This window comes from Blennius ocellaris (assembly GCF_963422515.1).
Source record: "Blennius ocellaris genome assembly, chromosome: 11".
NCBI lineage: Eukaryota > Metazoa > Chordata > Actinopteri > Blenniiformes > Blenniidae > Blennius > Blennius ocellaris.
The window spans coordinates 23,049,735-23,063,491 of NC_137660.1; the positions used below are offsets into that span (position 1 = coordinate 23,049,735).

A 13,757-nucleotide genomic window follows, 5' to 3' on the forward strand; every position below is an offset into this window, starting at 1 on the left:
CCTGCTCCTGTCTTGATTTTGACTCTCTCCTCCAGTTCAACCTCTTGTCTTTTGCTGAGTTCCATACAGCATATCTGCTCTCGCTACCTTCCCCTTCAATGGAGCCGGCACCGTTTTCTCACAGACGCATCATATGAATTGCTATTTGACTTTTTGCTTGTAGTCTGTCCCACTGTGTGTGGTCCGTGGCTGGAGGGCTGCAGCTAATCGAGGCGCTGGGACAGTGCCCCGGTCTGGAAGACCTTTGGTAAGATGTTCACCCACACACACTCATGCAGTTGATAAGCGTGTCCATGGAAATGTTCATTCTTTATATGTATGCATGCGCGGTTGTGTGTGCCCCAAGTCTGGACTCGGTGCAGCTGAATTCGGAGGGCCGGATGAGCCTGTCACGAACACTGAGGAGTATCAGCTCTATACACAGTCTGAAGTAAGAAACACAGGAGCTTGATTTCAATTAGAAAAGCCGGCACAAATTTGCAGGCATATTTTCAGACACATAAAAACATTCATCGTCCAGAACGTGACCTCTCCCGAGTTACTTTTTTAAGGTTAAGAAAATTGTGTGCACCCCTCAGCATTTATTTACACGGACTTAAGCCTGTAAAACTATTCCCGGGGTAGACGTGTTTGCTTTTTTTTCCGCTTGCACCACACTGACACACTTTGCTCACACATACATAGACACACATCCTGCTGCGGGACTGTAATAATCCAGTCTATTTACAAAACCATGCGTTGGCTCACGCTGCCGGTGCCAGAGCGGCCGCCTCGCCACTCACATTGCAGCCGCCGTTGGTGCTGCTCGTCATGCCGTCCTGTCATCAACCGCACATAAACCCTGTCATCAATTAGTAGGGTCTGATCGTCTTATTTCCACCCCTCCCCCACCTCCCTCTGGGATAAATTAGCATTCTTCCTTGCCTGTTCTGACACGGTGATAAGCTGTAAAGTGCCTGGAACTGATGATGTGCAAGGTTGGAACACAGAGAGAAAATGTCAGTGTTGTTTATGGAGTATTGAAATACATATCATATTAGCATTGATATCCGTCCTTATCACGAGACATCTTTTGAATGAACGTAGCTCATCTTACTTTCCCTGAAAGTCACCTTCAGTTTGTCCGCTCTTGGTTCAGTTCTTAAATGACCATTCCGTCAAGTGTCGTGCTCTGTGTGGCAAATAAATAAATAAATGTGATTGTTTGTGGATTGTGTGTGTGATTGTGTGTGTTTATGTATTAGGCTGAATAAAACTGCCATGGGTGGGGACTCAGAATCCAACGCTGGCCTGGATCTCCTCGATGCAATGGAAGGACTCACACAGATGAAGGAGATCGAGTGAGTTTTGTTTGCCAGGACAAAGTGTAATTGCACATAAACAAAAGCTAAGAAAAGTTGGTCAGCTCTCTCTCTCTCTCTCTCTTGTTCTCTCTCTCTTGTTCTCTCTCTCTCACACAGGTTGGATGGTTGGAGGATTTCTGATACGGGAATACAACAGCTGATCCGACTCCTTCCACTGTGGAAAGAGCTGAGGAAGATCATGTAGGTCCCACTGGGATTACCGGCTTGTCTTCGTGCAAGCTCAGATTTTAATTAACCCTTGTAGCTCAGAGGAGATTTTTTTTTTTTTTTTTACATCTTGCATCTTGTCCCTTTATGTCATGTATAAAAGCTTTGAAGAACAATCAAAATTGAGTGTGAATGTGACAGAATCTATCCAAAATAGTACACAGATGAATCAGAAACCAACATTTCTATGAGTAAAACTGTTAAAATTTAAATTATATAAGGTTAAAAACAAATGTTAAACTTTAAAATGTTGTCCTCGTAAACCACTAATGGTAAAATAAATCAATAATACACAGACAAACCGAAAAACAAACGGTTAGCCATTTCTTCAAGAAAAAATTATTGTGGTTGCATCATATATTTCTAAATAAAGTTTCCAATAGCTGTAGCAGTACACACATTTGAAAATCCTTCTGCAGGTGTTCTGCCATAGCTTTGAAAAATAGTGACCTATTCACAGTTTTTAACACATTAAGATCTGTTGTCTTTTCCAGTGGGATAAAAATGTATATGTACTCCGAAAACTGGAGTGTCATGGATAATCCATGCAGAAAGGTCTCCAGCTCAAACCGGGGGTTGTCTCATTGTGATGCAGGTGTTAACCACTACAAGCTCACACACACTCAAATTCACCAACTGGCCACAAATAAAGTTTGAATTCAGGTTTTTGGACTGTTAAAAAAAACACAAATCAGATTGAAAACGTTTTGTTTAATATGGTCTGAATCAGTCAGCCTGGTCCCACGCATAGAAAAGCAACATTTTTGAATAGGGGAAATGGTTATTTAGGGAATTTTTCTTTCTTTCTTTTTATTTTGCTGAAGGTGAATAGAAAAATGTTTGCACAAAAGTGCAGATAAAATATTTTGTCAACATTCATTCAGCTTTATATTAAATAACATGAGCAGCTATTTTACACTTTATTTGGCATCTAACAACATTTGGTACCATGTGCTTCTCTTTGTATGTTTTCTTTCAAAATAGTCACGTGGAATTAAAGAAAATACAAGAACATAAGAAAACAGTAAAAAGTAGTAAAAATGTTAATTTCGTAGTATATTTTTATTTTAAAAGCTTAAACAACAGGTAGTGTTTGCCTTTATTCTTCTAGGAGAGCACCTCGTGTTCCATGTTATAATGCTTTTATCTTAAAAATACATGATGCTGTGCTTCAACTGTTCATAGGAAACTAGTGAAAGTAGCCGTATCTATTTTCAAACATGCACAATAAGTTCAGTGAATCATTCATGGTGTCCTCCTTTTTTCATCTTATATTATCGGACAGTAGTAATAAATAGGGTTTAGACCATATTGATGGGAAATGGTCCGCAAGTTGGTCAATGTTATACCATTTAGTAAGAGGTTTGATGAAAATGTAGCTGTAGAAATATATTTCACCTCGATTGTAGGGTAAAATTTTTTATCATAAATAACACTTTCCCCATAAATCGTGGAAATTTAAACGATGACAAATAAGAGAACCGCTGCCCACTCTACAAACTATTTAGTGTCCCTGTAAAGCTTTCAGAAATGTAATGAAGCTGTACCTCATAAAAGTGGCTGCAGTGTTACATAGGAAGCAAAAGTCATTGGGCGCATACCAGTCATTTTACTCCACCCCCCTCCTTCTCCTCGTCTACATGACCACCAGCTGTTCCCTTTTGGCAGCAAGTTCCTCTTTCTCATAATGTGGCACCACCACAAACTATCGTGTACCATCATAGATACCGGAGCTGCCATTCGAATCTGTTGAATGCTGTTTACATCCATTATATACACATATAGTAGTCCAATCTTGCTACAAGGATTTTAGTCCAGCTTTTGTTGATATTTTCAGAATTATATGAAGTAATGCCATTCATAGTTTCAATTACCATTCATCACTTCGGTTGCTAAGACTTACTTATTTTTTGGGGGCGCATGGGTTGAATGGTGACAACAAGCACTGTACGTACTCAAAGAAATAGAATCCCAAAGAGTTTCATTTCATTAATGAGTCTGGGAGTATTTGTAACTAAAGTAACACAGGCTTGGTTTGGTGAGGCATGCCTTTGCTTTGGCAGGATTACAAACTGAAAGTTTGGGTGGATTTGCCAGAGAGTAAAATAGGAGCTAATCCAAAAGTCATGCCAACTGTCTCAAGCCTAAAAATAAGTGCAGTCGGGGCTTATTTCCGCAGGTGTTGCCAAAGAGGAATATTCTTGGCTTTTGACTTTGTGACAGTGTTCACTGGTAAAGTGAGAAGTTGATGTTAATCTAATAACAGGAGCATGAATGTTTCCAGGTCACATGACAAGATTTGTTCAGGTAATTAAAAAAAACCTTCAAAGTGAGTCCATTGAAAGTGAGTAGCGTAAACTTCAGTTGCTTGCTGCCATCTAGTGGTAAAATTGCACAAAGACATGCACATAATTACCTTTTAACGGATGAAAAAACTCGTCATAATTTATGATTTGAAAGAAATCCCATAGTTTTTTGTGTTTTTTTGTGGGATTTTTTTTTATGTGTTTGTGTTGTTTTGTGTGTGTGTGTTTGTTCTTCAGCCTGTCAGAGAACTTGATCAGTGACCCGTCCGGAGAGACGCTGATCGAGGCTTTAAACAGCTGCAGGCACCTGCAGGAGCTCCAGTAAGTAAATCTTAACTACAGGTTGTTAAGATTTTGGTGCACTCATTAAACTCAAAAATCAGGGGGAGGGGGAGGGGGGAATGTACAGTCTGGAAAGCATAAAAAAAATTTTTTTTAAAGTTTGTGCTTTTTAATGTTGTGGAACTTTTTACACACTTGTTTCTTTTCTTGTAGCCTGGCAAAGAACCGTCTCGGTGACCTCTCTGCTGCCCGCATGGCCGTTGTTCTGCCAGCTCTGACTCGCCTCTCCGTGCTGGAGTGCGTCTCACACACGTTCCTATTCTCTCACCTATTGCATTTTCCCCCAAATAGTCCCAATAGGTTCGCCATTTATGCACATCTCCCTCTTGTTTTAGCATTTCAGAGAATCGTATTGGCTCCGAGGGAGTTGCTCATCTTTCCAAAGCGATAATGTGCATGAAGAATCTCAGCAAGATTCAGTAAGACTCCTTCACACTCGCAGTCCAGTCAGATGATTTCATTTACTGACGTTTAGTTTTTTCTGGTCCGGTCCGACAGTCTGACCTCTGTTGGAACATCGGAGCTGTGTGCTGTCGCTGCCAGTCTGGCTCATTGTCCTCTCATACAAAATGTGGGGTAAATGCTTTTTTCACATTTTCAGATACATCTCATGGTGATCTTGTATTCTGGAGAGATTTTAAGTTTGAATGGTGTTAGTGGTGCATCCAGATTCGGTTTGCTTTCATTCAAGCAAATTCTTGTTACGTTTTCACTTGTTTTCAGAGCACATAGATATGCTGAGCACGGGGTTTGGGTTTGACAGATAGTTTAGCATCCATGAACTCAGTGGGCCATGTTGTGTGTGCAGAGAGAAAACAGATAGTTGAGTCATGGTACCACCACTTGGACAATCACTAAGGTCAAACATTATGATCTTGACCTGGATTTTCATCCAGACACTATAAACAAGGTAGCGTGCTTGCCGTTTCAGAAAATAAATTCGATATAATCGGTCCACTGGAGCAAAGTGTCACAACATCACAACACTCGGTATGGTGGCCAGAATTATGAAAAGCAAATTTGTGTGTGTTGATAAAAAAAAAAAATCTTCAAATACAAAGTAAAGAAAACATTTTTTAATGTAATTTGACATACTTTTGGTTGGGGGAAAGTAACAAGGCAACTAAAATGTCAATCTTGGCTTCAAAAATGTCAATTAACAATATAAACAATAAACATAACTTTATTCATGTCCACTTCTTTCGCTCATCCATCTTTGAAAGCCTGATGTGCCCAAACATCAGAGACAGTAATGCTCAATTTGACATCATCTTCATCATCATCATCATCATCATCATCATCATCATCATCATCATCGTCAAATCAAAATTTGGATTTTAAGCACTTTCATTTATTAGGCTTGTCCAATAATTTAAATCTTGTTGAGTTGAGAGAGAAGTTGGTCACATTGAACATCCCTCCTGTTGGCCCACAACTTTAAGATACATTTTGAAAATGAAGACATATTTAAGAAAATGTTCCTTAAACTGTTATAAATTTTAACCTCTAAAGTAGTAGTGACTATTAAAATTGTCATGCTCGGATGTTTCTCGAAACAGAAATGGTTTGCATTGAAGTTTTGTATAAAGTTGCTGTTTTTTCGTCATTAAATGTCTGTTTTATTGTTTGGATTCAGTCTAGGCTGGAACAACTGCGACGATAACGTGGCACTGGAGCTGGCCAAAGTCTTGTCTGTCTGTCAAAAACTGACCTGGATTGAGTGAGTGTGATTTTTTAAAAAAAGAGAGAAAAAAAAGGGACTCACAATTAAAAACTTGCTTAATGTTCTTTGTATTTTTGTTTTATCGAGGGAAAGTCTTGTTTCATCCAGAGCGCAACATGATATTTGTTAATTTTTTCTTAGTCTGGAATCGAACCATGTGACTTTGTCTGGAGCAGAGGCTCTCGTCAGATCTTTAAAGTCCTGCCCGGCTCTGCAGGTCATCAGGTAAGCTTCCTGTGGGTATGTGTGACGTAATGAACATAGCCTTCTCCAAACACGGGTACCATCAGCATGAAATAATGACTCGGATTAAAGAACAGAGAAAATCGTGCATTAAATGAATTGCGGTGATACGTGCAAAATGCGTTAATTTTTATTCTTTAAAAAAAAAAAAACCTGCATAATAAACTAAAGTACTATTTGTTTTTGCAAACTCAATTATAGAAAATAACGTGCAGTGATCACTTCATACGGTAGCAATAATCACACTTCTGTATGTAAACATTTGGGAAAAGAATTTAAACCTCCAGGAAATATGTCTAAAAGGTGTGTTTGTCTTGTATTCAGGGTCTAATTTTCATCCCCCAGTGTTATATTGATTTCTGTCAGGCACTATTGAACAGTGATAACAAATCAGCCACTGGTCTAAGATGCTTTTGTTCACAAGATATTTAAAAGCTTTATTCAATCCAGCAATAGCTGCAAATTATAGCAAAGTTTCATTGTCCTGTTTTGCTATTATTTAGAAACATTAACAGCTGTTTAGTCCATTTCCTGAAGGTCTCACCGTTTATTATCATACTTTGCTAACTTGTATGTTATGTCTAAATAACAGCTTTGCATCTTTCACACGACACACAGAATTTGAAGCTCAAACTCTACAGTTGTAAAAAAAAAAAAAACTATTAAAACGTAATAGTTCAAGCCCTCCATTGTGCGTCCCTCTAGAAACCTCCACTTTGTGCTGACATAACGTTAACGCGCGCGCTCATCTGCTTTCAGACTGTGGAAGAACAAGATCTCCCAGAATGAAGTTCAGATGCTGAGCCTGAAGGACCGGAGGCTGAATTTCTCCTCCACTTAACGTGATCAATCGTCCCGGGTTCAAAGAGAGACGGCGGCGGTCCGACACCGCTTCCTCGCTACCTGCACTGAGCAGCCGTCGTTATTCATTCCAGGTTCTGTGGACACTTTATTCCTTCTGAGAGCCGCTCATTGAGACATCGGCGTTCACTCGAAGTGTTTTAGGTTTTGTTTGAAGAAGAAAGCAGCTCCTCTTTGAGTGTTTAAAAGTTTGAATGTGTACAAGTGCAGCTGCAGTTTCAGTGATGAAAACTGGTTAGAAACATCCAAAGTCACACTGAGTGTTGGATTATTGTGTGATGAATGCTTTTCTGACCTGATGAAAAAGAAATAATCAGAGACTGAAACTATGAATAATTTATTTAAAACACACTTTAAACTGAAATTGTGTTGAAAATGTACTGACATCCTAAAATATGTGTCAAACAAAACACATTAATCATTACAGACTATATAAAAACCACAAAAAAATTATGTTTATGTTATGTAGGAAACTCGGATTATATATATATATATATATATATAATCCTAAATCCTAGACCTAGAAGTCAAGGAAAAGCTTCGTCGCACCATTGAAAGTCATGCTTTTTGCATGTAAATGGTAACTTAACACAATGTGTGTATCCTGCTCTTATATTAACACACTGATCCATACAGAAGACTAATTATCTGGTGATCTCAGACTTATGTTTTACTTTCTGAGATGTAGACACACACAAAAAAAACCCACAATTACAGTGTAAAACTGGTGACGTTTGAGGACGTTTCTCTGTTTTTTTAGTTACACAAACATCCAGGTGCAACTTACACAGCATTTCTAATAGGCTGGACAAGTCAAATGAGTTTTTTTCTTTATAATTGAAAAAAGTTTGCATTTAATTAGAATTGTTCTCGATTTGTAGCATTTTGCAGAACTCAGCATGTTTCCACAAATGCACCCACACTGTGATGCCAATGTGACTTCGTAACACTGTAATCAACAGTCATCACACTGTATTAGCAACAAGTTACTTTCATGGGAAAATGTAAAGCTCAAGTAAGCAGGAAAAAGTTGTTTCTTCCTGCGGTGGTGTCGTGGCGAACAAGCTCACCTCACCGCAAGGACAAGTCATTGGCATGTTGTGGGTTTTCCTCCAGATACTCCAGCTTCCTTCAACTGTTCAAAAATATGTCTGAGGTGAATTAAAGTGCAAATATGATCAAAATGTTTGCATATTTTTAGTTTTTAAGATGGACCTGTAATGTGTGTGTGCGTGCGTGTGCATGTGTGTGTAGACTATGTCACTTTTGCACTGTCGTGCATTTACAGTGGAGGCCACATAATTGACAACACAATAAATCACAAACTCACAATTATTTGCTCTCATTCTATGTCGTGGTCTCCCGCGCTAAATTCTCTATTTATTTGCGCAGTTTTTAATTCAAGCAATAATGAGTCATTTCTTTGTACTTTAATGTTATTTATTCATTTTTAATGAAGTGCAGTTTTATATTTGACAAATACAAATAATGAAATGTGTGACCGTTTTTGTATTGTGTATATTTGTTAAAGAGGTACAGTACTGTGTACTTTATTTTATATATCTATATTTATTTATTTTTTAACTTTGAATTGTGCTTGCAGACGCTGCCAGTCGTAGAAATGTTCTTGTGTTTATAATTGCTTTGTTTTGGGTTGGATTTTTTTCATCTTTCATTTTTCAATTGTAATGCTTCTGTAAAATTTTAGACTGAAAGGCCTATTATGAGCAGCAGAAACACTACATAAATAATAATTATTAAAAAAGCAAAAACATCCTGGCTTTGTTATCTTTAATTTTTCCAAAATGGGTGCCTATTACTGATGTTCTTTTGTTTTTGTTTTTTAAAGAGAAACCGGGTGCAGGCATAGAGAATAAATACTCATCACGAGTAACATTTTTGTCATGAGTGCTATTTTTCGTCTATACAAAATTGACATTTTTTCTGATTTATACCTCAACATTTATATTGTAGACTTCTTTGTACTTGCGTATTTTAATATAAAATCCAATCAAACCTTGAAACTCCACAAATGAAAATAAATGTGTAACTTAACATATTTGATGGCATAACTGCCCTCACAGATCTCTCATGGGAACAAATGAAGCCGGTGAGGTTTTAATTTGAATGTATGGTCTCTTGGCTCCCTCTAGTGACTAAAATATGAACTGCAACGTACAAATGTTCGTTTCAACTTAAGCGAACAGACGTCAATTAAAAAAAAAACATCAAGAATTCGGTGCAATATTTAGTACAGCAGAAAATCCCATTTATTATATTATCAATTTAGTATATTGAGGTCAATAACATTACTGTAGCCCATCTAGTTTTATTGTGTGGTAAATTGATGTATCAGAGATGCGAAGCAATTTTATTGTTGTGTTTAAATATTTAAGAGTTTTGGCTTTAATCTGAAACTCCCGACTCGTTCTTTGTCAGAAAATATTTCTTAATCTCATCCGTGAATATAGGAACACAGATACAAGTGTTTTTATTTTTATTTTGTTGGCGATGCGTGAAAGCAGTATGTAAGAACTTTTGAGGGTTTTTCTATCTGTTGCTTAAAAATAGGCAAACTTGAATACATTCAGTTACTTTCTTAAAAAAGTAGTGGAGGTAGCGTATTGTTAAAAGAAACAGTCAAGTTACATTAAGTTGTTTTCATTTATCTCTTTTACTATATCATTTATCATTTAATACAGTATCACGCTGTATGGTGTCACGTGATAATGTGTCTCATGAGGTTGACGTTTTATGTGATTGCTTATATATGTATATATATATATATATATGGCCACTGAACTGAAATCTGACCATCCTGGAAGATGTTTAACGTAAAAAGTTCTAAAGACGGAAGTGCTTCACAGTCGCTTGGCTATGTGCCTTTACTTTGAAAAGTGTGTGTGTGTGTGTGTGTGTGTGTGTGTGTGTGTGTGTGTGTGTGTGTGTGTGTGTGTGTGTGTGTGTGTGTGTGTGTGTGTGTGTGTGTGTGTGTGTGTGTGTGTGTGTGTGTGTGTGTGTGTGTGTTGGCTTGATTCATCTGCTCCAACCGTCAGTGGCGCTGAGGCGCACGGAGCGGGAGTCCAGCTTGCGCGCAGGATGATTTTTACGCGCACACACTGTTGCGCCTCCGAGGACCGTTCGCTATAAACATGTCAACTTCTGCCTCTGCCACTTCTCTGTAGGAAGAAAGCAAAAAGTATCGGGTTTTTTCCCCCCTCCTTTTTCGTGAAATTTTCAGTGCGCGCAGCAACTCAAGACAATTATCAAGTGAGGAGCGGCTGAGAGAAGTCGGTTTCCTTGGTGAGTCTTATTTTTCTTCCTCCTTGGTGGACATTTGCGTGGATTTTATTGCTGTTTGCTCACTATCAATGAACAAATTGAAGAGCCTGAGAGACGCGTATACATGTCAGTCCAGCCTTAATTATTCGCTGGTTCGAGACGTGGGCTGGTTGGGGGGCATTTTGCTGAACACGTTGTACGCACAGTGGACATTCACAAGGTAGAAAAGCTTAATTTACTTCATGCGTAATTCAATTCTCCTTTTTTTTTTTTTTTTTTTTTTGTACCACTGATCGGTTTTGCGCGAATGTGCCAAATCGGGTCGTGTCATTGATAATGAATATGCTCAGAGATCAACCTGCTGTTGGAAAAGTGAGACGCTCAGCTCCCATCACCTCTTCTCTCCTCTTCCTCCTGCAAAGAGGTGACAGGGGTGTGAACGTGCAGTGTGACCCGATGTGTCAACACACCCAGCAGGGTCAGCACGAGCAACCGAGGAGTCAGCACTGTAGTGAAAGATCAAAAATCATGGTTCCACCAATAGATTCCTTACCAAGCTCGATTTGTTGAATTCCCTTGTTGGCACATTGGGTTAAGTCTTGACCTTGAGTGTTGGGGACCCGGGTTCGACGTTGAGCATGGAAACTCACCTCAGCATGTAATTTATATAGATTCCTAGTATTGTATAGTTGGGCTGGGGTTCCCTGTCATCCCTCCTGATCTCCACCTTGTTTCTGATTTCCTCTCTCTGTAAACATTGACAGATGCACCTTCTTGTTTTTGTTTTGCTTATTTCCTTCAGGTTGTGATTTGTGGCTTCTTTAAAGAGCCAGTTAGTGTGTTTGAGCAGATTATGCCATCAGAAGAATGTTGTTTGGTTTTTTTTACCTCTCTTTATTTTTAATCCTACCCGAGCAACACGTCATTTACTAAAAAAAAAAAAAAGAAAAAAAAGAGAAAATGTGCCAAATCCATTTAAAAAAAAAACTGCAGCACTGTCCTTTTGTGGAGAAGTTAAAAGATTTCCTGCAGCTTCCCAGCTCAGTGTGGCATGATGCACGTTATATTTCACCCAATAATGCTTTTATTGTCGAGGTGTTATCTGTGCTGCCTTTTTAATTACCTCTCTGGGCCTCATCTTCAGAGTGTTTATCACTGGAGGGATGCAGCAGGTGTCTGGCTTATCTCACTGTCTGTTCGGGGCTCCATTGATGGACGTGGCATTGTGGAACATTATTCGTAAATGACAGGAAACGACAATGAGTTAAAGTGTTGGAGGCAGTCATGATATGCTTTTTATTTTAAAATCGGCCTCACATGAATGACTAAAGTCGATGAATGGGGGTTTAAAAAAAAACAAACAACAAAACTAACACATTGCACTGGGTATTTTCAGCAAATCGCCACTACCGCTGTGACATCACAGGAGCTGAACGGGAGGAGCACGCTGGTTATGACACATTAGTATCTTAGCAACAGACGGCATCCTTTTAGCATGCCGCTGCGAGAACAAAAAGCACCTTTATGAGCACGGGGTGCTGTACTGTTTGTTTCTGCTTAAAGCAGCCACATAGGGAATTATTGTGAGATACAGCAGACCACATGTTCACGCTCGCTGTTTGTTTTGAGCGTTTCATGATGCATATACATGTTTGGGTTTTTTTTTTTTTTTTTTTTCCCCTTCTTGATGTCATTTCAATTCTGCGCCTGAGGCTTCATCATTTTGAAGGTTTTGCAGTGGCTTTGATCCAGTGCCAGAGTGAATGTGGTCTTTGTAATGTTTGACACTAGATTTCCAGCACCCAGTTTGTTTTTCTTTTATTTATTCGTATTTAATTTTCATTCAGTAGATACTTTTTGATCTTGGGGGAATCATTTTTCCGATTAAGCTGGAACCTGAATTGTTTTTTTGTTTTGTTTTTTAAATCTGTGATCAGGTGTATTCATTATTTGGATCTGTACTTTTCTCTGTTCCTTTAGTTTAACACACACCAATCACCCATGACATTATTTTTTTTGGTGCTATAGTGGAACATGGAAGAAGGTGACTTGGTCAGATGAATCATGTCTACTTTGACATGGTGTTATATGACGACTATCCCAGACTAGGGTCAGATGAGTCTCTGGCAAGAGCCCAACTTTATGTAAAACATAAACTATAGAGAAGTTCTGGAGCACATGTGTCAAAGTCCGGTCCTCGAGGGCCGCAGCCCTGCACGGTTTGGATGTGTCCCTGCTTCCACACAGCTGATGGCAATGAGCAGCTCGTTATCTGGATTGTGCTGAACTTGGTGATGAAGCATCAGGACATTCAGTGGAGGGAGACGTGGAAAACGTGCAGAGCTTCGGCCCTCGAGGATCTGAGTTTGACACCTCTGTTCTAGAGAGTCCAGAAGCCCCCCTCCCAGCTTGCCTTTCGTCTTGGTTCAGCCTGGAAGCATTTTCAGCATCTGCTCCTTAGAGGAATCTTTTGCAGAGACACCGGCCTGAACACGAGAGGAGAAGTTAAGTTAAAAGCTTTACACTCACACATGCAAACTCTCACTCACACCTTAAACATTCAGCACATGTTCATCAACACCCACAGGAATAAGCTTCTCTCATATCACATATATTGCACCACACTCCATTAATTGTCATGTTGCCTCCACAGATGGGGCCCCCTGACTAGTGACGCACCCCCGACTGGACCTACAGCAACAAAGGCTTCCAATAAATACTTTTAAAATGATGTGTGCAATCTCTATATATGTGCACAATTTTGCATTATGCTTAAAGTGCTGTGTGTTATAGTGCTTTGTGAATATCTAAAGTGCTGCGAGTGATCACGTGGGTAATGAACCAGCTGTTCGATACAGTGGTGTTTGATGATTTGGTGTTTGAACCAATCCACTTGTGCTTGATTTCCAGTATATTTGAGATTTTCCATAAGGTTTAAAAAAGATAAAGTAAATAAATACAGCACAAATCCGGCGAAACATAATCAAAAGATGAACTGCATCTGCTTTGACACATGCAATGTTCATTCAATGCACAACGTTCAGCTTAATATTGTTTCTATAAAACGAATATCCGTTACAGAACAATTTTTTTTCTGATATAAAAACATTTTCTTCAGGACTCTAATATCATGTGGGGATCAGAATGAGAAAATATAATGACGTATCTGCCTCGACGGATCACGGCTATTTGCTAAACTGTTTCCGGCATTCACAATGTTCTGACTGATTCGTTCATGTTAAACGTATAACATATCTTCATACAAACCCGAAAGTTATTTTTGTTTTGTTTTAGTTTTTTGTTGTTCTAATCTGTCCCTGTGAGCTCCTGATATCTGTGTGAAAGCTCTCTGCCCGGCAACACATGCAGACGTGCCGTGTGTTGGTGTGTTGGAAGTTTCTCATGTTCTCTCCACAACAGTGTTTCCAG

At 39.0% G+C, this 13,757-nt stretch overlaps 1 protein-coding gene across 1 annotated transcript in view; it reads left to right on the forward strand.

Annotated features, from left to right (window-relative positions):
* Nucleotides 1-8,769, forward strand: part of nlrc5 (NLR family, CARD domain containing 5) — a 38,305-nt gene extending 29,536 nt beyond the window's left edge. Inside the window, exons 44-54 of the mRNA XM_080504908.1 lie at nt 164-247; nt 347-430; nt 1,245-1,340; nt 1,461-1,544; nt 4,115-4,198; nt 4,373-4,456; nt 4,555-4,638; nt 4,718-4,795; nt 5,856-5,939; nt 6,084-6,167; nt 6,945-8,769. Of these exons, the coding sequence (XP_080361034.1) occupies nt 164-247; nt 347-430; nt 1,245-1,340; nt 1,461-1,544; nt 4,115-4,198; nt 4,373-4,456; nt 4,555-4,638; nt 4,718-4,795; nt 5,856-5,939; nt 6,084-6,167; nt 6,945-7,026 (928 nt within the window). The 3' untranslated portion in view covers nt 7,027-8,769. The remainder of the gene's footprint in view (nt 1-163; nt 248-346; nt 431-1,244; nt 1,341-1,460; nt 1,545-4,114; nt 4,199-4,372; nt 4,457-4,554; nt 4,639-4,717; nt 4,796-5,855; nt 5,940-6,083; nt 6,168-6,944) is intronic.
* Nucleotides 8,770-13,757: the final 4,988 nt, after the last annotated feature.